Source organism: Cydia pomonella, chromosome 4, assembly GCF_033807575.1.
Source record: "Cydia pomonella isolate Wapato2018A chromosome 4, ilCydPomo1, whole genome shotgun sequence".
NCBI lineage: Eukaryota > Metazoa > Arthropoda > Insecta > Lepidoptera > Tortricidae > Cydia > Cydia pomonella.
The window spans coordinates 6264850-6292079 of record NC_084706.1 but is presented as its reverse complement, the minus strand read 5'-3'; the positions used below and the strand labels follow the sequence as shown (position 1 = coordinate 6292079).

The window sequence follows — 27230 nt, the reverse complement described above, 5'->3', positions numbered from 1 at the left end:
TAAAACTGGTTAAAAACCATCGGAGGCTGATTGCAAAGCCCACATTTACTCACTCACCCGCTGCCGCCGCCGCTCTGCTTGTCGAATAAAGGAAAATGTTAAAATAGGTTAGAGTTATTAATTCGTGCGTTCTGGGCCTTGGACAACACCGCGCGCCGCAGCGGTGGGCGTTGCTGTCTCGCCCGTTGATTATAAACGCTCTACGGTGATATCGGTCTCGGGTAGTTTCTGTTCAATAACGAATATTGCGCGAAGCTCTGCCTAGGGGGCGCCACTACCACAATCCATCACAATCCGCGAAACAAGAAAATTGAAATTTCGTTATCTAACCTCTCTTGCATATTCGAGCTATAAAGAGGCAGATAATTACATTTTGATTTTCGCGCTTCCCGGTACGCCCTCTGTAAACAAACCGCCTTGATGCATCAATGCCATATTTTATGATCTATGAAAACCAGTTTGAGGCACAGTATGTATAAGTTTACGATAGGTGCTAGTGCTGCACTCTTGCCGCAGAACATTGCACTAATATTCCATATAGAAGCTGCCGTGCGGTACTTTTTTACCTAATGACACTGCTAATTTTGTAATTTGCCACTTCGATCTATATGACATTTTAGACTGGAGTCGGAACAAGTAAGCACAGACTTGCTGTAAAAATGTGTGGAAGAAGTCGCTGCTGGTTAGCTTATACTGACTCTATTCGATCGTCATAATCTATCATCAAAACGAGTCAGTACACGTCGCTTGCGATACTACGAGTATACTAGTACTAAATTACTTAACTTAATTCAACAACACGGACAGAAGTGTGCAAGAATGTATAAAAGCATTATGGAAAAGACGCTGTCTTTAGACGATTCAAACTAGAGAACTTTAGTGCCAGAAGAAATATGCAGATAGAAATACAGACAAGTTATATCGTGTTATCAGAGATAAAACTGTAAGGAGCATAAAATGCAGTGCAGCGCCGTCTACATTTAATGTCTAAATAGCTGTCGTTGCGTGTGTACATTGACAACATTTTACGTGATTTTACTATTCTTTTGTTTTACTATTTTTTCGTCAGGGGCTCGTTTCTCAAAAGCTTGTAACTTGTTATACAAGCGGATGTCACTTTGACAGCTTTTAGAAAGGAACTTCCACTTGTATTGCAAGCTACAAGCTTTTGAGAAACCGGCCCCTGGTCTCTGGATCTAAGTCATGTCACCCGACAATATTGGTGTTTAGTTATAATGCTTAATTTTAATACCTATAACTAATATAATACCAAAAAACTACACGTTCCCGATTCTAAGCCAGAGTATGACAAGGGACAGAGAACTTTCAAACTATGCACAACTCTAGAGCAATAACTAGCAATAAAATATAAGCTTTCGTGTATCTTCATATCTTTACACCCGATGTGTGATAGTGACATACTTAGGAAAAGACAAGTGTAGCTTAAATGGAATATATCATTCGATTGGAGATACTGCCAATTTCAAAGTGATTCCGAATCATGTAAACAGTTCAATATTTAATTGCTTTGTAACAAAAGTGTTGAAATGAAATTTTTAAAACGAGACTTTGTGAAACTACACTTAATTACGTTATCATTGATTCTTCAATGCTGAAAAATAATCATGTCCTAGCAACTTATTGAACTACCTCGCACAACTGCTCTCTCAGTGCTGTTGTCCACAGATATAAACACAATAGATCAGAGGACCGAAGCCTGTATATATCTGTTATATCATATTCATATATTAGATAGCCGACAAATGAAAATGTCCAAATATTTTTGCTACGAGCCGAACCAGCGTACGTTGATGTTTTTGTATAATTAGCTGTAAATAATATGTATATTATATCCTACTTTATTAATCGTAGAAAGTATTATCAGTAATTACTTTATCAGACGATATTAGCCTTGGTCGTCTGCATCGTCAAGGAAAATATATCTTGAAGTAAAATAATTTAAATAATTTTCTCGCGAAGAAAACATAATAGTCGTGAGAAACATGCTTAGAATTATTGACTATTATACATTTTTGACACTGAACCACTAAACGGTTGTTTTAGATATCCAGCGGGTAGAGGGTAGTCATTGTTGCGAAATATTTATAGGAAGCTGTGAGCAGTAAGTGCGCATGATCTAGCTAAAACATAACATGTTGTTATATAAGTAAAACTGTATAGGTAAACTGCTAACTGAAAGAACAGAATTGAAAATCAGATCTGTCTATATTGAAGCTAATTCTATGTAGTCACTTGGCTAGTTAGATGCTAAATCTAGTTACATCCTATTATAAAAGCTAAGTATACTGGCGTCTACTCCACCGTCAAGAGCCATGCTCTTAAATGATGATAATGATGATGCTATCTAAATAGGTTGAGCCATGTTGTAGGTAATTATAATCTCACGAGTGTCCTAGGAAAATGCTTGTATTGTAAATTATCTAATTCTAGCCTATAAGTTGCTAAACTAACTTTTATGTTCGCGCTCTCATTGTTTTCTAATCCCAGTCACGTTTACTGCGGTGCAGGGTCTGCTCAACTCCTTAAGTATGGTTAATTCCACAGTTAAGCTAATAACCGCATCAAACGTGTTAATGAATAAAATGAGAACGCGGACATCTTTCTGCTATTCTATCTTCTAATTAAAACTTGAAGACACTGGTGTTGGCTGCATCCTACGTAATAAACACGCATAGAAGCGAAGCTTTTATTTTAAGTCTGTTCAAGGTAGAGCTAAAATTCCTTTCCGGCCCTGGCGGTAAACGTTAGGGTTGCCACACAACTTCGTTATTTTTCGGATTTTTTGCTCAACTTCAGTGTGTAATATTTAAACAGCTTTTGCTTTTATAAGTGTTTATTATCACTTCTATTTAATATGTATAGCGCTATATTATCGAGGCCAGCATCAATGTATGCTTGCAGCTTGCGATTAGGTCTTCAGTCCATTCTCTGTCTAGTCTTTCAATATTTATTTCGTGATTAGTCGGTTACTTACCAAGCGTTAGTCAAGTCTGTTGTACTTGGTAATGTATCAAAGTTGTGTTACCAGTTGTTGCAATAGCACTCCACGGGCTATTGCTTTTAGTTGTGAGACTTTTTAGTAGAATCACATTGTTAGGGTTCTATTGGTTATTGTTTTCAAAGGTATTGTTACTTTATAACTGACATGTCTTCTGTACGGCTGAGACATTTAGGGTTGCTAAGTTATGTACAGACAAAATCGGATCCCTTGGCAGGGTCGCTCAAGCTTGTTCCGGTAGGGTAGGAGAACTGTATATACATATGTTATATATTGTGTAATGTCACGAGCTGGCTGTATCGTATGACGTGTTTTTTATGTGAAATATAAGCAAATGTACATTTCGAAGTCTTGTTTCATTGTAGTCCTCTATTTAACAACACTACTTTGCAATATTTTATTCAATTGTATGTGCTATTTGTGTCTATATTCACTCGATGTTCACAAACACTTCAAGTAGAACAACATTTCGAGATTGAAGTTAATGACAAATTTGATATAAAGCAGTGACTATGTATGCGCATACACAAGTAATAAACACTAACTTACCCTCAGAAATCCCTACTTTTATACAGAACAATAGAGATTTTTTTTTAAAAGGGTAGTTACAGCGTATTTTATGCTAGGCAAACATATAATATACATGTATGTATTTGTACACTTTGTATAGAAAACTCCTAAAATAGTAGTGGAATACAACACGTCCCAGTTGGATGATTGTTCACGACACGGCGGGCAAGGTCAGTGGAGTCGTCGCTTTGCACTTCGTGTTTTGTATTTTGAACCGCTATTAGTCACTTTACCAAGATAGCTATCTAAGCTGAGAACGTTACTAGATATATTTTTGAATTAAAACGAAGAATATCCACCATTTCTGAAAATAATCCATTAACTTTATACATTAGCGTTTGCGTCAAATCCGGTAGTTCTGATTTATTGCAGATTTGTTTATGATGTTGGCCTAATGAATAATCCAAGTTTGTGATCTCGAAGCGCCGAACGCAACTTTGTCAAAAATTGAGAAAACCGTGAAAATTTCTTGTGTTTTTATTAGATTTAGGCGATAATAACCTTAAAGGACTAGTTTTTGATAGTACGAGTATCTTCTCAGGGCGTTTTTAAAGTAGACAAAATTTTCTACAATACGAGACTAGAATTGTCTCTGTATAATTATTTCGAACTTGAATAAGTAGGGTGTGCAAGTGCAGTGAGTATGCACTTTTGTCTCTGGCGATGCCGCTTGGCACGATTGTTCCTTAGGTTAAATAAACCTGATTTGGCCCGGTAGTCACGAGATCGTACCATGACAGCCCCCAAAAAGAGGGGGAAAGGGTCAGCTCACCAGGTCCAATCTATTCTATATTTCTTCCTGCTCTTAGCAGCTTATCTTCTTATTTTGCTCTTGGGCAAGTTATCATATAATTAAGGGACAAAAACATTATATTCATACTTATAAAACGCCAATTTAAGTGTTTTTTTTTTTAGATTTTTAAATTAAATTACGTACAACATCTGAAGAATCACCTCAGAGATATCGAAACTTTGATAAGAGCTAATAAGAGCAGAATGTTCTATCAAGAGCTGGGCATGATTAAGAAAGGATACCAACCTGGCGCGCAGTTTTTAGAAGACGATAATGGAGACCTTGTTGTAGAGATGGAAGCAATAAAGTATGAGTGGCGTCAATATTTTATGAACTTCCTCAACTGTCAACCGGTGAACAGTCGTATTGAGGTGCAGGCAACGGAGGAGAGTGTGTATACTGTAGAAGAGCCAACATTCGATGAAGTGAGGAAACCTGTCATGAGGCTGAAAAACAATAAATCCCCAGGGATGGACGGAATATATGCAGAGGTATGGATGGAAGTATGGCGGGGGAGCAGTGCAATGTAGACTATATGAGATAGTCATGAAGATCTGGAAAGAGGAGCGACAACCCGAAGAGTGGAATACTGGAGTGATATGCCCCATCCACAAGAAAGGTTCCAGGAAAAAGTGTAACAACTACACAGGGGCATTGCGCTGCTGCCAACGGCATATAAAGTCCTCTCATATGTCTTATTGGGTCGACTTCAGCCTTATGCCGAAAACATACTCGGTGACTATCAGTGTGGTTTCCGCCAGAACCGCAGCACTGTGGATCAGATATTCCTGTTGAATAAGCTGATGGAAAAGAAATGGGAGTTCGCACAAAACATCCACATGTTATTTGTTAATTTTGCCAAAGCATACGACAGTGTTGATAGAGAGACACTGTATAAGATTTTGCGGTAGGTACTTCAAAGTGCCAGAAAAAATTGGTGAAAATTATTATTGTCGCTACCAAAGTCAGCAAGATGAGGCTAAGAGCTTGCGGAGAACTGACGGCCGAATTTGAAGTTGTCACAGGCCTGAAACAGGGAGACGCCCTTTCGCCAATGCTTTTCAACTTGGCACTCAAATACGTCGTCCGAAAATTACTTATGCATGATGGGGGTATAGAGTTGAACGACAGACATAAGATCATTAGGTATGCTGATGATCTGGGGCTATTGGCGCAAAACAAAAGGGACCTGGAGGCCATGGCTAGAATTGTGGAGCAGGAAGGGGAGATGATAGGTCTCAGAATCAACCATCAGAAAACAGAATATATGGTCTCCAAATGAAAAGCTACAAGAACACCAGAGCTGATAAAGAAGACCTAGTAGTCGGAGCAACCATCTACAAAGGCGTGGATCATTTTAGGTATCTTGGTTGTACAGCAACTGATACCAACCGAAGGGAGGACGAGATAGATCTACGAATCCAAAACGCTTTAAGATGCTCGGCAGCGCTCCATCGAGTTAGTGTCCAAGCTGATCAGTAGACTAACCAAGATTCGTGTCAACAAGACTGTAAGTAGGCCAATTTTTATGTATGGGTGTGAAGCTTGGACTCCTGACTCAGTAGAGAGCAAGCTCTTAGTGGCGGAGAGGAAAATCTGGCGGAAGATTCTGGGACCCATCAGAGATGAAGATGGAACTTGGAGGCGTAGGAAGAATAGGGAGCTAGAGGAGCTGGTTGCGATGCCCAATATAATTGGCGAGATCAAAGCCACACGACTCCGCTGGCTCGGTCACCTAGAGAGGATGGGAGAGGATCGTGCTGTGAGAAGAGCGTATGTGGGGCACCCAGGTAAAAAACGTCCGTCTGGGCGGCCCAGATAGCGCTCGAGTGACGAAGTCCTAAAAGACCTGCTCGCCCTTGGTATACCCAACTGGCGTGAAGTGGCGCAGGATAGGGCAGAGTGGCGCTCTCTTATGTCAGAGGCCAAGATCCTGTTTGGGTCACTGTGCCATTGAAGTAAGTAAGGAAGTTAATTTATTGTGCCCAAAGCAGTTTTTTTGTATGAAAAGGTATAACGTATATTGCAAAAATGAATTCGTCGTCCCTAAATTATACGAAAATGATATATAACTTGCCCTAGTTGCTAAAAGCAGGAAGAAATATAGCATAGATTGGACCTGGAGAGCCGATTCTTTCCCTCTTCTATAAACTTTGAAAGGCTTTATCTCGGGAACTATTAGATCTACAGAGACAATTCTAGGCTCGTATTGTAGCAAATGTAGTCTACTTTAAAAATGCCCCGAGAAGGTAATATCACTAATTCTTTAGGGTTATAATCGCCCAAATAAAAAAAAACTAAATTTACAAGGTTTTTAGTTTTTTGGCAAAGTTACGTTCGGCGCTCGAAGTCACAAACTCGGATTATTCATTGAGCCAACATCATAAACAAGTCTGCAACAATACATTCCTTTTTTTGGGCAGTCGTGTAAAAAATCAGGACTTCCGGATATGACGCAAACTGGATTATTAAGTATTTTGTAAAATTAGTTGCATTACATTACATTTGGCTGATAAGATGCTGTTTGGTATAAGACAGGAAATTGTATATGTATGTATACAATGTGTTTGTCCACGTATAGTGGAGCCGTTAACCACGTATAGTACGATGAATTTTATTGGCAAATCACCCCTCATACCTATGTTTTTTCTCAACCATTTTAAAAATGCACCCTTTCAAAGTTTTATGTTGCCAAACACTACTGCACTTGGTTAATGTACCATTATCTGCCCATTTACAGGTACTTTTTTTAATGTACGATAGGTAAATGGACAGATAATGGTACATTAACCAAGGGCGTGTTTAGCGCCATAAAACTTTGAAGGGGTGCAGTTTTAAAATGGTTGCGAAAAAACATAGGTATGGAGGGTGATTTGTCGATAAAATTCATCGTAGTATACGTGGTTAACGGCTCCACTATACGTGGATAAACACATTGTATATACGTATACTCAGCAGTGTCCTAGTAACGTACTTTAAGATAGGATGCTAGAAAGTACCTAAAAAAGTAAACAAAAGCAATATGGTAGGTCTTACGTGTGTGAGAACCTTTTCAGTATTGAGCCAACGCTTTTTATCCTTGTTACACCCAGAGTACTTCGTACGACTGTAAATAAGTATATTTATTTGTTGGGTTTCTTTTGTAGACAGTTTTATTGCTTGTTTTTGTATGATTATTAATTTTCTATTGCATGATGAGCTTACTAATCAATATAAGTAGTTTTATGTACATTTACTTTTATATGTTTTTATTTTTCCAGTGACGAGTGACAGTGAAAAATCGGAATCGGAGGATTCGGCGCCGCTTTTAAACAACAACTCTATTAGCTAAAACTCCCTTCAGGCAACGATAAAATATTTGTATTGATATAAGTCGCTAAGCATGATTCTAATTTAACATTTTGTCATCGTTTTTATCTTGTTATGATACGACCTTGACATAGCTCGCAGTGTAACTCACGCGCACCAATAAGTGCGAGCGGAAAACCTAATGACACGACTCCATACCGCGCGTGCGGAGTCCAATCAGAGATAGCGACAGCTGTATCGAAACAAGACTAAAACCGTAACAAATTGTTAAATCAGCGGCAGTGACAGGGATGTCACTGTGAAAATGATTTCTTCGAAGGTTGTTATGGTTTCTATACTAGGTTGATTTTACGACTCTATTTTGTGAGAATAAAAGTTAACGAAGTTGGTGTCTGTTGCTTAGAATTAAAAGTAAGTTTGACATTTCGGTGATTTACTAATAAAATGGTTTAGAACTACAATGTGATGATGATTGGTCTCGGATACACCATTGTACCTATTACATCCATTTATATAGGTCAATCAAACAATTTATTCCGCTTGCCCTCAGTTACCTGTTATATGCTCTTAGATATATTTTGAATAAGTAGAAACACATCTGCGAGGGAAGTTCAGATATCTGCATCTCATCTACCTATTCGTTAGGCTTCTTTTTAAATATAAACACTTTAACTGGTTTATTTCCACTAGTGCTACTGATAATTATATTAATGCTGGTGCGTTCTGTAAAAATACAGTTTAAACTTCAGAATCTCAGTTTAGCGTAACCGGGATAATTGCGTCCATGGAGAAGACATTCTGCTGTCTAAGACCGGTAACACCAGTATAGCGTACCTACTTTCGACTACGAAATGAGACAAGTATGTCTAACTCTAGAGCCCGTCTAATCTAACTCTGCACAAATTGTAAAGTGTATGCCACAATAAAAGTCATAGGTACTTTGTTTACAGAGAGAGCGCATTTACCCTATGTCCGATTTTATCCCAGTTGAAGTAGTTACTGGAAAAAGCTCCCATTATTTCTACAGTGTTTGATACAGTAAATATATATATATATATACCGTTAAGATCTGATAGTGCAACCATTGGAAAAACTCTTTAATCTGAATTCTTGATACTTGTCAGTAAAAGTCGTGGTGTTTCCACATTGAAAAGACTATTTGGAGATGAAATTTCAGTGAAAGCCGATCGTGATATTGGGAGATTAATAGATACACAATAAATGCTTATTATTATTATTTTCAAAACGGCACTTTCCTACTCTATAATGTAGTTTTTTATCTCCAAAATGCATTGACGAAAAATTGCTTGATGATAATGTTGTTAACCTAATAAATAGTTAAGAGAACCAAATAAATACTCTTAAATTATTATTTTTTTGTTTAATTTTTTACCCATACTTAGTCGTTTATGGAATAGCCCCAACGATTGGCTTTCCCTTTGAATTGCTTAACCGTTCATTTGATTTAGCTCTAGGAAGGGGTTTCCTTTTCAGAGATATTATACGGCTAAAACGAAAGGGTATCCCCTTCCTAATTCAAATAAATCTGACAACTGTGCTGTCAACACGCTAAACACCTAGCCCTTCTTCCACCCACATTCTATTTTACGAGGATAATGTTGAAAATGGCATAAGCGTTATAATTCATAATCGATACCCCTTTAAGAGGTTAGCTCTTAGCGGGTATCAGCTTACCCGTATTATGAAGCGCTTAAAAAGCCAAATGAAAGGGTTTTAGTAAGCAACGGCTTTGGTAAGCAAAATTTCAACTTAGGTTCGATAGCTTGCTAGTCAACTGAAAAGTTCACGGGGTACAAAATCAGTAAAGTGTCGTATACTTGTGAGGCTATTTTGACAAGCTTTTTACTTGCCCTGTTAATATGTAAGTTAGTCAGTTAGTGTGGGTCAAATCTTGGAGGCTAAATTTGACCCGCCGGGTGATAATTCAATATTATTAAGCGTAAGCGAAGGATGTTCTCCTCTACAGATCGCAATTCTCAACCGATTCGCGTGAAATTTTGTGACCATATTCTATGATTAATTACAATTTTTTTGTCGATCCAGTTATTGGATTTTTTCCAAATGGTCGAGTCATGCTAACGTCGCGCCTAAATAAATAGCCGTATCGATATCATAAGAGTTCCTTGTGAGACATGATTACAGAGTGCTTTGCGAAAAATTCATATACTTTCAATAGATACTGAGTTACGCTCTTGACAGCTATGGGCTCACATCCAAGACTAATATCGATAAATTAGAGAATGCAGATCAGATTTTTAAAATTAATTGTTAATCATAAAACTAAACTCAAATATAAAGGTAACTACAGGCTTTTATTCAAAATATGCAATATTTTACCAGTTAGCTGAAAACATAAATACCTGCTTGCGATAAACAACCATAGCTGCCTAGAGCTTAACTCAGCGGATTCCTTAACACCAGTTAACCATGCTTACATCACAAAGGCTGTGACTTCAGGCAAACTATCCTAGAAATAACTACTACGGAGATAGAACCCCTAGGAAATAAAATCTACTTAACCCATTCAGGGCCAGCGACTCAGCTTATGGGTCATGCTCAAACATTTCCGCAGGGCCAGTGACTCGCATGTGAGTCATGAATAAATTCTGATTTAAACATAGAAAAAACGTAATTTGACGTAATAACGTAGGTACGTATCCACTAAGTTAACAACCATTTCTATAAGGTATATTACGATAAACAAATCTAAACGTGTATTAAAAAAAAAATAGAATGTTCAATTTTGGTTTGTGTGCAATATAGTAAATATACTGATATCCTAGATACATACGCATTGTAAGCAAACAGATATATCCATATTTCAAAGATACCAAAAATATGTATATTTTAGAAGTTATTGACATGGCTCAGGGTAAAGTTGCCTCGCCCCTCACAGAAAACAAAATATTATTATACTACGGTTTGGTAAATGTTGCGTACCATCATCCAAACAGTAATCGGTTGTATCAATATCAAACAGCTTCTACAAGAAATAAGCTTTAAAACCAGCCAATAAAGTTTATTTTAGCCTGCTACGGAAACCTTTGTAGTTTTTACAAGTAGCGCCAGGCCAAGGTGACCCATGATGATGATGAAGGTGAGTCATAGGTACGTTTTAACTAAAAACGGTTTGTATGGTGGCCCGGCGTAATGTGTACGCTCGACGGGTCTTGGCCATGAATTTGCCTGAAGCCATAAGACGTTAAAAAAATAAGACTAAATTTAAATCTATGTTAAAAAAATCATTTTCATACATTGTAGTCATTAATTACCTAGTATAAGTTATTTTTAGTAATACACCGTGTTTTTTGATTTCCGTTAATTTCAAGGGTGCATTCCTGAGCTTGAATTAGGTAAGTAACTTTCTCAAAGACACCGGTATTCTAATAAACTCCATTTCGAAATAATCAATATTTGTTTTTATCTTATAAGGCCCTAACGAGCGTGTACACTTACCTTAGGGCCTGTTTACATATTGATTAGTGTTTAGTACGGGTTAATACATTTGCTACTAAACGTATATAAGTATTATCTAGGACCAAAGAGTAAAGTAAGTTCTAGGACGATCGATGTTTGAAATGACACTGACAATACTGACATGTCACAGTATGTATATAAATGTTTGGTGAGTTAAATTCCCGTGCAATAACAACGCTATATGCAACATTTAATTACTAATTATAACAATTCAAAAAATTACATTATAATAAAAAAATTGTTTTGGAGAATTAACTATGTCATGTAGTTTCCTTAAACGTACTTACCAATACCCCGAAGTTAACGTAATTCAATAAAAAAACTGTGTATAACTAGAGACTGGCGACCCCACAGACAAACTCATTGTTGAGTTTTGTGGGGCCACGACTATTTTTAAGAATACCACTGTATTTTAATAAAAAAATAATACCGCAGCAGCGGTCGGGAATCCGACCGTAACCTTTACATTGCTTAGAGTAGTGGTCGACCTTGGGTAAATTCCTGTAGGTTGCATATGCATTACGCTTTCTCGGGTTCAAAGTCTTAATACCATTTACCATAGCCTTTTAATTTGGATCGCCTTGCTAAAACGAAGACTATGAAACTCGAAGCAGTTGCGACTCGAGGAGTATTTTTTAATGTAAAGTCTGGCTAACCACACAAACCGACGCGCACGAAGCATCTCGGTTAAAGGTTACAGGACTTGCAGGCCAATTTCGAATGTACTTACATTGACTTCAGAATGCACGAATGATATATGATAAACGAATGACATTGATCAGAATCCGAATATTACATAGAGTTATGAAAAACAGCGAAAGCTAATTCATTCAATATAATTTTGCAAGCGTGAACATATTTGATTATACCTAGTGCAACTTTATTCGAATCGTTGCTAAGAAGCTGACTAAAGTATAATTACAGGTATAAACTACAATGTAATAAATAATTACAATTATTTATTTATTTATTTTAAACTGTTTTTTCTTCAGTTTGTTACAATGTGTGGTTTTATTGACTAATACGTGAATATAAATATACCCACATGTGGTATACATATAACCCCATGATCGTTGTGGTTTTTGTATGCACTGCTATTTCGACACGAAACAACGGCATTTTAAGATAAGAAAATTCACGCGCACATTTTTCAATGACAGCTAAATTGCGACTTTCTCACAGCGGACGAGTATGGCCACGATCTGGCCATGTTGCGGCGACACGCGCCACGCCTCCGTCAGATATCTAGTACCTTCTATGATCTGAGTTATAAAGCTAAGACGCCGATATTTATTTTGACAAAATAACACATACAGATTTTTGCAGTTTGTTAACCCATTCAGCGCTAATCACGTCACACGCTGTCGTTTTGCCTCTACGAGGCATTTCCCCTAAATACCGGGAAATCCATGTTATCAGCTACGACGTAGCACTACGATCATAGCTCAGCGGTGAATGTGTTATGGTAGTTGCCAGGCGCGACTCGTCGCCGACAAAATTTGATCTTTTGGTAGAAATGCCATGGGTGAATTTTAAAATGTTTTAAGAAGGAAGAATAACTTTACATTCCTATCGAAATATCAGTACTTCTTCTATGAAATTCCATTTCAGGAGAAAACGTATTTCACTAACTGAATCTTAACAAATCACTTTGATGTTCAAATTGATTCCTTTGTATCACAAACGTTAATACGTACAAAAGGATGACTTACACAATGAAATCAATTAAGTACGAAGTCAGTCGAAGATGATTAATGCCCTTCAAATAGATATTGTTATTATTAGATTATTAAGTTCACGAAAGACGATTAATAGCTGGTTTGACAGTGCAATCGTAGTATGGGAACCTTGCGCTTTGTGATTATGAGCTGAAACTTGGCATAGTTGATTCTTAGCTGGTCCTAAATAGATGCAGACCGGGCGCCATCAAGAGCCACCGCGCATGTGGTGGGGGGAAGGTTCGAATTTCGACGCCTGCTGCGCTTTAATTGAATCAACATTTCTCTAAATCTATACATATTAGGGCATGTGATATATCATTTTCGCATAAATTTAAGGTGAGGAATCTATTTTTCGAACAAAAACAATGCACTTTCTAACAAAAAAAAAATAGAATAAAGTAGAAAACACTAAAAACGTAATTTATTGTTTTGTTTTCTGAACTAACATTTTTTTAAAGTATAACAGAAATCTCAAAACAAAAATGTAGTCATAAAGCTACACCTATCTATATAAATCTGTTGATACATGGGAGATAAAAAAGAATACTAAGCGGGTCAGGGGGATTTCAATGCATGATCGTCCGTGAAGTAAGGGTTTACATACTGTTTTACTCACACGAAAGTTTATAATATTTCATTCTTTAGCTCTCTTAGTATTTTAAATGAAACAACGCAATGTAATAGTTATTTGTGCAACAAGAGAGGAAAGTTACTTTTTCTTGCGAGCGTTGATTTTGAGTCCCGAGTAAGCGAAAGATTCTATAAATGAATCACGAGCGAAGCGAGGGCCTCAAAAACACGAGATGTAAAATAACTTTGCTCTCGTGCGACACATATTACAACTTGTCACCTCAGTAGTGAGAACATATTAAAGGTTAAAACAATTCAACATCGAGTAAAGTTTTTATTCCTGTATTCATAGCCTTCACAAAATTTAAAATAGCTACTTTGTCTCACTCCCTGGAGTAGGCTTGTTCGAGCTGCTGAGTTGAAAATAAATTTTATATATTGCAAGATTCACTGCACAGAGAGAGATTTGAACATTTAAACTGCCTTTTTTTGCAATTGCACCAGCCGCGGCACTGTTTTTACACGACTGCCCAAAAAAGGGCTGTACCTACACAAAGCTGATCTAAAAAATAAAAATTATGCCTTACGATATTCTGGTTTAAGTTTTGAGGCCATATTGTACTATTATATCTGTTGCAAAAAGCAGAATATCTGACATATACAACCGATTATAGGTTGGTAACTACTGTCATTTACTGATAACTCTTTCTGTTATCTCCCCCACACAAATAAATAGTCATTTGTAAACACGTTGGCGTCGTGTCGCTACTTTTTACTTATTGTACTAATTCCTCGTCAAAGTTTTTGAATTAATTGGTTTCTAGTTAGTGTAGGTTTTCAACAGTGTTTGAAAGTAACGAATGTTTGTGTCAAGTGGCAAACGCATGTATAAGTGTGTGAAGTGTTGTATTTAACAGTGGGTAAAGCAATGTGTCGGCACACGTTTGATTTCATGCAAAACTGTGTTATTCATTCGACTGTTGGTGCGAATTTCTATACCTCCTACCAACCAAGTGTATGTAGGTAGGGGAAACTGTTGGACCATGGATATATTTAGTTTTATCTCGGACACTTGGCAATATTTCCACATTGCCACGGTCATTGAATCTTTCATACATATTATTTGAAACGTTATAATTAATTATCAAAATCAAGCTATCAACGAAACTTGAGAGCGGCCGGTATCTCAAGAAAATAAAATATAAATTGTGTTATGAAAAGTCAGTATTTCGAACTTTACATCAAGGATGATTAATTCACGTTTTGCTTATAGATAATAAAACTTAATATAGGTAATAGATTGAAGTTAAGTTAATTAGCTACTCGATGGTAGGATTATTTCAGCCTAAACTCAAATGGAACTGCTATTACGAAGCTTACTTGTCCAAAAAGTTGCTTTGTTGTACCTCGGACACGGAAAACATGTTGTACCTTGGCCCGTACTTGCTATTAGTGTAAATATATTGATTTAACTTAAGGTTTGATATATGCCGTATTTCTAATAATTGGTTATTTACGTCGTAAGTTACCAAGTAATCGATCTTAAATAGGTTTTCTTAAAATATTGTAGGCAAAAATAAAATATGACCTCTGCTAAGTATATTTTTCTAAGGTACTAATAGTTATTTGTACAACAAGAGAGCAAAATTTGATATTTCTTCGAGTGCTTGTTTTGAGTCCCGTGCAAGCGAAAGATTCTATAATAGATAGACCCTTGACCGTAGTAAGGGACTCAAAAGCGCACGAGATGTAAATAACTTTGATCTCGTGTAGTACACAAAAATTTTCACGTTAGTCAGCCATCAAAAAATACAACCTGAAAAAATGTAATCCGTCTTCATCACTATTTCACTCATGTTTTCTGAAGGTAATATAACAATTAACTTTAATTACCGCAATAAAACAAAACGAAAGAAATTTCAATAAAATGATACGAAAATAATGAATTAACGAACATCAATTGACAGTTCAATCGTCTACTTTTTTTTGTAAAAAAAAAAAACTTTGTAAGATACGGTCCGAATTGCGGATACTAATATTTGTCAACTATAGTAGAGATCGTTAAAAGTCGTTAAGTAGAATTATTTACAGCGTAACAATTGCATAAATTTGTATAAGTACATTGTTTTGATTGTATAATAAAATACGTAAAATATGGTATTTTTATTAAATTTTAAACTTTTATTTCATTAATTAATTATTACGAATGAAGACTCGTAGGGTGTTTTGGAACGATGCGGTCTGACTTATTTCGGGGGTCTATTATAAACCGTCAATATATCGTTGAATTACGTATGCACTTTTTTGTCTCTTTCTTTTTGCTAATGACGTGAAAGGGACAAAGACAATAGAATCCAAATACTTCGAACTTGTATTAGGCCCCGCACGTTGAAATGACATTCGAATATGAAGGTCACTTGAATGTTATTTTGTCTCCCTCAGTGAGCAAAATGAGATTTTGCTCACTGTTTTTAAGTAGCAAATTACTAATGGGCGGCTGACGGATGCAAATTACGTCAAAATTATGTTGAATGATATACGTAATATGAATACGACTACAATCGATTTAAATAAAGACAACATAATTTCAATAAAGTTATAGTGTTTTATTCTTGAAATAATTAATCATAATTTTTCTTTATTCGATATTTTCAGTCCATTCCTTTTATAGTTCACTATACACTTATACAGGGGAAATGACCTCTCTACATCTACAGATGTAAGAGGTGCGTATTCGTAAAGTGATACTTCATCATTATTTGGAACTTACTGATATAATAACAAAAAATGCATATATATTTTTATACATAAATATTACTCGAAACTATTAAGTCTTATCCATCTTATGCTTTCGTCACCATATTGCATCCATCGGCCGCCCTTTGCAAATTACCCTTGTTCCAGCTGCTAACGTGAAAAATATATTAAATGCCGGAAATATAGATAAAAATATCTGTGATTTATATGAATATTAGTTCTATGATAATATTATAAATTTTGTAATTAAAATTATCATGTCAGAGGCACAACGGGATATGTCTAAGGTCACTTTTCTTTTTTTTTCGTCAATCTATCCTATCAAAATAAATAACCCATATAATTATTAAATTAATAATTTTATATCTTATTAGATAGTTTACTAATGTATTTTATGACATTCTGATAAACAACAATGGAGCCTAGGTTTTTTCTAAAAATTATAAAAGAAAAAACTGCCCGAGGTAGAACAGTTTCCCCTACTTTGACGCTGCTGTACTCGTAGATGGAAATCTTAGAGAATTAAAATCGCATCTTAGTTTGTAATTGATAAGTAAGATACCTACGTACATATTTGCAGTGCATTCCCGCGTGTTGCTTGTTATATCATTATATTCGTTACATATCGATAACAAATCAAATTGATTAATACCTTTACAAGAAGAGTCAAACTTGAAGAGAGGAGATGTTTGTATCTAACTTTGTAAACAATACATTTATTGTATTGTTTTGTGTAGGTAAGTATACACTTAGGAGCAAAATTGTCCCAATAGTAGCATATTAGTAGAAAAAATAAAAATGTGTTTTTTTCTACTTTTTGATTCGAAATTACAAAATAACCGTAAATGCCAGTACATCATATGTTAGGCCGATTTGTAGAAAATTTCAAGGAGTACTGTTATGTATTAACCATGTATGTAAGGGGAGGCCCTTGATCGACATCAACCTCTCCACATTCTTCTTATATGCTACTATTGGGACAGTTTTGCTCCTAAGTGTAGGAGAATGTCAGATCTTTGGTGCGTTGTTCTATTGATGATACAGTTATCATACATTTAGGTACCTACAGTTACCTACCAACATGTTATCGAGGAGTACCACCGAATAAAAGCTTGAGATTTGCGATGTGTACGAAACGTGAGTGCAAGTGTGTTTGTGAAACGCTTATGGCGTGGTTCCTGCGATGGGGGAGCTACAGCGAGTACCAAGTGATTAAAGGTTAGTTTAGACAATAACTAATTTTATAACTTCTGTAAACGAAACTACAATGCTTAAAAATAGAGGAAAATTGGAAAAAACTGACTCGTAGAGACTAGAACTCGCGACTTCGGGATCAAAGAGAATTTTTGATATTTAACAAATTTAACACATGTCAGTGAAAGAATAAGGATCTAAGTCAAATGGCGTTCTAAGTTTTAATCATGTGTCGAAAAATGGCAGTAAATTTACTGTGGCTATAAAAATTTATTTGATAATCCACCTTTATTTCAAATTCTCTTTGTTCGGGATACAAGCCAGCATCTTACAGCACTTTTACGATACGGTAGATGTCACTAGGCGCCGCTCTAAGGCGCAAATGAAACATATTGTGGAAACCTTCATTGTCAATGGGTAAGTTTCGATAGCTCAGTTGGCATTGTATCGACGGGCAACGCAAAAGCTTATTAAATTCTACACAAAAAAGTTCTAGATATCTTTGCGAAAAAATACATCTTGTTATAGAAAATACTCGCTGAATCTAGGTTTAGCATTTATACACTTCCAGTGGACATTCACTTAATAGGAAACTCGGAGGAATATGAATTCCATTTTTGTATATACATTTGTACATGGTCTAACCCAAAATCAACATTTTACTCGACTGCGACTTCACCAGAGAGTAGGGGTATGGTTTTAAGTACTGATGGTTCAGAACACTCTGTAACTTAGGATACTGGCCGGATTTTTAAAAATGACATATCGGTAGATTCCTTTTGCCCTTCGCAACCTGCTTACACTTGTTTTATTAAAGAAAAATTAGTACAGCCGCCTTGAGAGGACGCCGACGTTAGGTAAAGGAGCTTCTCTTCGAGAATTCGATCGGGTAAGTAATATCCCATCAAAAACATAAATGTGAAATGAGAGCCAAGTTCAATATAAAATTAAGATAATGCGTCGTTGTTGTCTTCGCCTACAAAAGAATTGAGATCTATATGGATGCCAAGTTCTGCGTTGACAATCCTGAATATTTAGTTACAAGAATATGCAACGTTCTAAAATGAATTTATATAACAATTTCTTGTTTTTTGATACTACCACAATGTTTGCTGCTTAATAAGAAATATACATTTAACCTTTAATTTAAACAGACAATTATTTACACAACATTTATTTCACTTTGGACCTTATTTAATTTCAGGTCTTGACTCGATTGAGCGGAGTCGTTTAGACAAAGCACATCTGTCTTGACTTTCTATTACACCCGTTCTTACTCGATCCAACATTTCGCCGAAAAGTTGATCGTTTTTTTTGCCTCATGTTTATTGTCAATTCGTCATAAGAAAATAGTTCTTTCCATAAATTTGGAACGCTAAGGGAACCTAAACATTTAAGTATATCAGTCGACTTCATGTTTTCGAATGGCGACGGTTGTCTCACTGGAGGCAGTTGGAGTAGATCGCCAAACAACAATATATGAATTCAAAGTATATGTTTTCTTTTCAATAGAATTTTTTATAATTTTCTGTTTTCAGATTTTCCCCCCTATGTACACCTAATAGCCTACCTTGTTGCCAAATATCAAGTTTCTAGGTCATCTGGAAGTGGGTTAGGATTTTGACCTATATCAATATATGTTTTTTTTTTCAATCGAATTTTCAATAATTTTCAGTTTTCAGATTTTTTCCCCTATGTACATCTAATAGCCTACCTTTTTGCCAAATATCAAGTTTCTAGGTCATCTGGAAGTGGGTTAGGATTTTGATCTATATCAATATATGTTTTTTTTCCATTTGATTTTTCAATAATTTCCATTTTTCATTTGATTTTTTCCTCTATGTACACCTAATAGCTTGTATTTAAATAAATTTGATGTCATATTTCAAGTTTCTAGGTCATCTGGAAGGTATCATCTAGGCTCGTCTCAATTGTTTTTTGTCAAGTTCTTAAATTCGTCCCGTTCTGCTTTCGATACCCATTCTTCATTCGTCACTATCATGGGTCATCTATTTCTTATTCCGGCTCATTTCGGTATTCGTCAAAATCTTCTTTGGGCATGTTGCGCAACAAAATAGCCTGTGCTAGTGCACAAGGTCACCCTCACCAAATTGCGGCCCGCGGACCGGTACAGCTGACTTATTTCCTTTTTTTAGCTTATTAATAAATTCAAGTAGAAACCGCGATGATCATTTTATTTTAAGAACCTGACCCTAATAATAAATAAAGAAACTAATTGCCTAATTGGTGATCCTACTCTAGCACCAACCGATTGTAAAATAAACCTAGTTTTACTGACAAGCTTTCATTAATCTCAGTGTAAACACTATTAAAAGCTTTCGCCAGGCGTCGCCAAACGTCGGCCCCGATGACACGCGCCACCCGGACCAATGTTTACTAGACCCTGCTGCTGAATACAGTTTGTTCATTTATGGGTTGGATTGTTTTAAAGACATTTACCATAGCTAACGATATCGCAAAAAGGAAAGAAAAGGCTTTCTAAGTTAGCTATATGTTTACATAATAATACCTACTTTAAAAAAAATTGAATTTTGAATTTGAATCAAACTCGATAGGTTCGCTGACAGGTGTCATTTCAGTACAATTTTGCGAGATTTGGTGTTTTTAGGTTATAAATTATATGGAGATGACACGACACATCGAGTTAGAAAAATATTAGAAAAATACTATATTAGTAGGGTTGCCATACGTCCTGTATATACGGTACTGTCACCGTATTGGCTACGTGCGAAGTGCATGGTGGGGGTAAGTAAAGCTATTCCACCGCATAAGGTGGTAAAAATTAGAACTAACTGCGGATAGCGTCTTTAACATGTCGTACAAGTTATTGGGACCGTGCGAAGTGCATGGTGGGGGTAAGTAAAGCGATCCCAGCGCATAAGGTGGTAAAATTTAGAACTAACTGCGGATAGCGTCTTTAACATTTCGTACAAGTTATATGGCTCGAAATGAAACTTTAATTTACGATTACTCCTGAAATATTCCTTTAAATTGTATGATGTAAGAGACCATTGTAATCTGTATGAAATGCTTAATATAATTTTCCTACTCCTCTACTGTTATCTGTCATTTATGCATTCATTAACACGAATATAAGAACATACATAAAAGATTTCTAGAAAAGTCTATATTGTCTATTCCTCATAAAAGCTCTTGTGCTTTTATAAGCTATAACGTTACTGCGATTAATGGCTACCAACCTAACAAACTTACAAAATATTCATTTGGTTGCATAGTAAAAATAATTACTTCATAAGTCAGAAACACGCATGTGACACTCGTAATATAGCAACACCCATAGACTACGAAGACCGCTTAGCGTTGCTTGTTAGTCTCCGTAGGCTACGGTGGCCAAAATTGAGAAAAAACTGTCCAAAAAATTAATTTAGCAAGTAGCAAGTACCAGGGCCTCATGAGTTACGAGGAGGTGTCGCCGACCGGCCGGCCGGCCGCGGCCCGGGGCGGGCTGGGCGCGGAACAAGGTATGCTCGCGCGTCTTGGCTATATACTTTTGCTGTAATTTGTTTACCTAAATTAAGATTTATTTTTGTTGACTCGTAGGAAAAATATTGTATGCAACGTTGTATAAGTAGGTCAAAAAAGGCGAGTGGCGTGAGTTACAATGTGAGCCGGAGCCGAAGGCGTAGGCGAACATTGTAAAGGAATACGCCACGAGAATTACAATTGTTGCATAAAATACTATAACGTATTTAATTTGATAATTATTAATACTGTATCCGTGTAAATAGCTTTACAGATGCCACATACTATGTGATATTTTTCTAGAAGTTAAGAATGGGTATAGTATATAATCCTTAAAAGATAGACGTTCAACATCGCGGACAAATTACTTCTTCGTCCCTATATTATATGAAAATGGTATATAACTTGCCCTAGTTGCTAAGAGCAGGAAGAAATATAAGATTGGACCTTGTGAGCCGATTCTTTCCCCCCTATTTTATAAATTTTAAAGACTTTATCTCAGAAACTTTTAGGCCTACAGAGACAAATTTAGTTTACTTTAAAAACGCCCCGAGAAGGTAATATCAAAAACTAGTCTTTTAGGGTTATAGGTAATCGCCCAAATCTAAAAAAACGCAATTTTAGCGGTTTTTTGAGGTCACTAACTTGGATTATTCATTGAGCCAACATCATAAACAAGTATGTAAAAATCAGAACTATCGGATTTAATTTAACGCATACAAACCCCAATACAAAAGGGCGACAAAGTTACTGGATTAAATGTTAAATCTCGCAGAAATGTATTGTGATGACAGCTATCACCGTATCCGAGCTGTTTGAAAAATACTATACACCGTGGATCCATGACATATTTTAAAGCTGTATTCTTGACAGCATTTAGAGACGAAAATGTCATACAAAGTTTTCTGAAATCGGTCTTGTTCAAGACATAGTTACACAATTATTGTGAATATTTGTTCCTGTAATAAATCAGTGAAAACCGCTTTTGTAGCTGCGACGCTGCCACTGTGACTTAGTTTAGACATACTTATTATTGACATTTAAAGCTCAATTCTGCAATAGAATTCCGCTATTTGCCTATAGAACGAAATCAACATAAGTTATGAATTACTTAATTTCAAGCGGTATAATACATACAATCTCACGCTAGCACAAGTCTTGTATTATATTGTTTCTATATGGGGTGGGGCCACAAAAACTGGAAGTGCAGTAGACGGTAACTGGTCGACGCGTTGACATGATTCTGACATGGCACCCGTTGGTTCCGATAAAGTGCTGGCTACATGTCTCGGACTTGGCGCCAGTTCCTGGATTCGATCAGCTAACTCTGCTACATCATCGAGTGAAAGTCTTGGTTGCGACGCTACAATAGTTTGAATATTATTGGGTAAATGGTCAGACCACACTTGACGTAAGAAGTCATTGGGAATTGATGGGCCAGCTAAACTTCGTAAATGCCTCAGGAATTGCGTGGGCTTGCGATCCCCAAGTTCTTCGTGTAGCATAAGTTGTCTAGTTTTTTGCTCTTGAGAGACTGACAATCGCCTAATTAACTCCGTCTTCAGTTTGTCATACTTATTTGATTCGGGTGGTAATAGGATTATGTCTTTAACTTCAATCGCAAATTGGGGGTGGAGCTTTCCGATAACCTGATAGAATTTGGTTGTGTCACTGGTAATTTCGGATAAAGTAAACTGGCTGTCGAGTTGTGCGAACCATACTGCCGGCTCTTCGGGCCAAACACGTATGCCAACTCGAAAAACGCCGGTCGTCAGATTTGCACTGGTTTCTGATGGTTGATTCTCTGCTTGCTCTACTGGAGGTGCCGTCTCACCGCTATTTATATTGCTGTCGTTCGGCATCGTTCCTGTATATCACGTCAGGGTCACCAATGTGGTTTCACATTCAAACCATGGCAAATCGTTCATAAACTTTATTTGTTGAGTTTGCCAAAAGTTTAACAACACTGAATTACTAGTTAATAAAGAAACGTAAACATTATATTTGCATGAAACATAAACGAGTTTTTCTAACCGTCAAACTTGGCTGTCGATATATATATCATTTTACCGCCAAGAAGCGGCCAGTGTAGATTGGAACCTCTGTAGTTCCTACAATAGTAATAACTAATAAATAAATATAGTCAATTTAGTCAAGCTGAAGGATGCGACTGCCTTCAAGGATTTTGAGATGACATATTGTCTGGGCGGAGGCACTGGTTCTGGTTTCGGTAAATTACAAGTAAACAGGATAAGAGAAGAATATCCCGTTAGAATAATATTTACTTTTTCTGTTTTCCTTAGCCCGCGGCTATCCGATTGTATAGAACTAAGTGAAGCAATGGGCAAGGACATATTTACATTTAATAGCATTACAAAGCAAGGCTGTCATCATTATCTTTGACTTAGGTCAATATATATTCATAGTGAAAGGGTAAATATTGACAGCTCGCCCTTGATACATCATTTACATCGACCCTGGACGCGTGTAAACACGACCACTTAATACAATTTTCAAAGGTACTCATTACGAATTATAAAGTCGACTTTGACATGAAAAACCGGCCAAGTGCAAGTCGGACTCGCGCTTCAATAGTTCCGCGCACTTATCACATATTTTGGGTCGGTATCAAAACGGCTGAAACAACAAAATAGCCTGCCCTGGATAAGAACTAGATCAAAACAACCTAGGGAATGCTAACCGGTTAACCGGTTAACCGGTTACCCGGTAATTTGACCAATATTACAGTCGGTAAAATACCGGTAATTTCCAGCCGTAACCGGGAATTTACCGAACCGTTGTATAGGCAAATAAAAATGTAACAACCTGTTGAATTAGCCCATCTATGTCTTCGTACTTACAAAAAAAAACAATTACTACGGTTTACGATTACGAAGAGACACTTAAAATACTTACTTTTCTGCATCTTATGATCTCGTCGGAGTAGGAACTAGGAAGCAATGTTTTGTGACAAATGAGTGGTCGCTAATCCCTGGCCCTTTCCCTTCTCGCCACCCCTACCCGACCCGCCTTACTATGTTCAGTGTCCTTTGTTTTAGTCTTTAGTGTCCGACAAGTGTGGAATGCGAAAGAACATTTTCTACCGCTGGTAACTTGTGTTCAAGATATCGTTCACGAATGTCTAAGCAACGTTCTAATTAATCGCCTAGATATTTAACAAACGCAATTATTTTATATATAATTAACAGAATGATCTGATGATGACATGTTCCTGATTCCAACTCCTATCTTAAGAGCCTGGTAACGATTTTAGAGCAAAAATTTTAAATTGATAGATTTTGTCGGAATTGTACACCTTTTGTTACGTAATATCTAAATAACAAGTATTGGTTTATATTAGCACGTTTTTTCATCTTGCCTTTTAATAATGAGGTCGCCAGCGTGCGTCCCCGGTAATAGGTGACGAGAAGGGATAGTTTTTAAAAATTCATATAAATTATGGTAGTAAATTATACAAAATGATGTATAAGAACAGTTTCAGCAAATGTTGTAGATTGTTTAAGTATCAAAATTACGTTGAAATTAAGTCAATTTTCAGAGAAATTGTCACTTGTTTTAAAGTAATTTCTGGAGAAAATTGATTTCGTCTAACTTTCATTTACACTACTTCAAATGTATAGTAACAAAAATGTAGTTTCTTAAAGTTGAAGTACAGGATATGTGTAATACAAAATTACCATTTTTAGCAGTCCAAACTTAACGAAATTCACAAATAAGATCGACAAAATCACTGCTTTTCGCGCGTTTACCTAAACGTCCATCAGAAAAAAAAATCATTTGAGTCTGTTTTAAAAAAAAAATTAATATAATGAAAGATAACAAGACGTGCTAAAAGAAACCAGTACTTGTTATTTTTAATAGTTAACAAAAGGTGTACAATTGCATGCGCTTAATCTATCAATTTGACATTTTTGCGACTAAAATCGATAACGGCCTCTTAAAGTGCAATTTTAAAGTAACTAGTGTTAAAATGATATGAAACTTATCTTGCTGTTAAAATTTTTTTTCTTATATTTACTAGATGATTACGGTTTTAGTTACTTTAATAACAATATTATATTGATAGATGTGTAAATGCAAACTTGTATGACATTTAAATGACGACTGTCACTCTTTAGTTATAATTTTTGTTACCCTTTGATTACTGCGATTTTTAAAGAATTAAAAAAGTTTGATGTTGCTTATTTAATGTACAAGTTCATTTCGCTTTGAAATGATACATGTTTGATTTTTTATTTAATATGATTAGTAAATATATCTTGTTTAATGTTTATAGTTTATTTTCATTATTTTGTTTTGTCGATGTTTCTATAACGTGCTGTTGATTACTTTTAAAGGTTACTGACGAAAATAAGGACACAATCAATAATAATGCAAAATCAATGTTTTTTATTTCATAAACGTATAACCGGTAATTTACCGGTTAACCGGTTAGTGGGACTTCGCGTCGGTAAATTACCGGTAATGAAAAACGCCCGGTTATTGCATTCCCTAAAACAACCACAAATCCAGAATCTTTACATGTCAAAATGACATGGTAGGAAAACGACCATCGAGCAGATATTCAATCTTCATGAATGGCTTAGTGTCAAAACGACTAGTTCGCAAAACGCCTTAATTGGTCTCGTAGTTTAGGAGCAAATAGACCATGACAAGCGGACAGATAGACGCACGAATAATCCTATAAGGGCTTCATTTTTTCTTTTGAGGTTCGGAGCCCTAAAAAGTAGATAAGGTGTATTATGGTTATGGGATAAATCCGATAATTGCTAGTCTGACATCCCGCTGCCGTTCACTCCGGTCGCTAGGTAAATAGGCATACAGCCCGTGCAGTGATATAACGATTGAATCACTTCATGTTTGTTGCTTTATGGTATATCAAAATTACTCCATGTCCCATGTGTAGCTCAGATAATATTAAAAAATCCGTTCTCAATGTAATGATGTTTGTTGTCTCGGGGGAGCCTACACCCCTAGAGACCGCGTCCCCAGGTGGCGGATAGGGGATGCTCATCTTCTTTTCTTCAGAAATTTTCTTCAGAATTTCTTCAGAAACCTCAACGAAGAAACCTGGCATCAAACATACTTCTTAGATACTCATGCCACAGTAGGAAAAGATGTCAACACTGCATGGAACGACTTCTAGAGTCACACAGCAAACGCAGCCAAAGAGGTAGGTACTTGGTATTAGCATGGGTAAACTGAAACCAAATAAAGATCTTAACTGGTGGAACGAGGATGTAAAGTCATTCTTACTGAAGAAAAAGTTGTGTTTTAAGATCTGGCAAGCTTCAAAAGACGAGTGTGACCACCAAAGATACATTGAAGCTAAGAAATTTGCCAAAAGGATGGTGGCATACTCACGAGCTGCAGCCAAAGAGAACGAGTACACCAAATTGGAAAAAGCAGGCTCAGATAAAGAAATATTTAAAATTGCAAAATTTAGGAACAAACAAACTAAGAATATCAAACATAACAAATACATAAGAGACTCCATAGGATCACTGCTGACTTCCGATAAAGATATAAACGACCGATGGCACGAATACTACAACAACTTATTAAACGAAGAGTTCCCACAAGAACCTATGCCAAGCTTGCCTTCAGTACATGGCGCAATAGAATCGATAACACAAGAAGAAGTCAAAGCTGCGCTTACTAAAATGAAATATGGCAAGATATCTCCATTGACAAAGATATCGAAAACCGCAAAGCGACTGCTTGGTTAAAGTGGAGATCTTTAACAGGAGTTCTGTGTGACGTGAAGATGCCTATAGTAGTCAAAGGAAACATATAAGAGAGCAGTAAGACCAGCTTTAATGTATGTACATATTTATAGTATGTATGTAAGTATATATCACCATCTTTATATGTGTATGTGTATAACTTTATATTGTTTACATAAGTAACTGGATTTGTGATTCATTTTTTTCATCTCGATATTTACAATCCTGTTTGACCCAATGGTTGACTGGTAGAGAATGCCTTAAGGCATTAAGTCCGCCATTTGTACAATTTTATATCGTGCAATAAAGCTTAAATAAATAAATATGTTTTATTACTAAACTTTAGATGACGCAGTCGGCAGTCGAACATTTTAAGAATTATTATAGTAATATTTTACATTTATTTTGTCTTATTTGAGATACGAAATGTAGTCTTATTTTAATTTTAGTTTTAATTGTTTTGCTGTTCTAGACGCGTTATCTTATTAGGTAAGCTAAAAAGTATTCTCTGTAGCTTCAAAGACCTCAAGAATCCTCATTAAAGTTAT

At 36.2% G+C, this 27230-nt stretch overlaps 2 protein-coding genes across 7 annotated transcripts in view; both read left to right on the top strand.

Moving 5' to 3' along the window:
- The window catches only part of LOC133516924 (cholinephosphotransferase 1), a 42410-nt gene extending 33349 nt beyond the window's left edge, over positions 1-9061 (top strand). For all 6 annotated transcript variants that reach the window (XM_061849971.1, XM_061849973.1, XM_061849978.1 and 3 more), the window contains one exon: positions 7643-9061. In XM_061849971.1, coding sequence (XP_061705955.1) covers positions 7643-7713 — 71 coding nt within the window. In that variant the 3' untranslated portion in view covers positions 7714-9061. The remainder of the gene's footprint in view (positions 1-7642) is intronic.
- A 17087-nt stretch (positions 9062-26148) lies between these two features.
- LOC133517432 (uncharacterized) lies at positions 26149-26685 on the top strand. The gene has a single exon (XM_061850748.1). It carries the CDS (start codon positions 26149-26151, stop codon positions 26683-26685), a length of 537 nt encoding a protein of 178 aa, XP_061706732.1.
- The last annotated feature ends 545 nt before the right edge of the window (positions 26686-27230 follow it).

Coding starts and splice junctions, on each gene's coding strand:
- LOC133517432 (XM_061850748.1), top strand. CDS start 26,149: ATGGGTAAACTGAAACCAAATAAAGATCTTAACTGGTGGAACGAGGAT.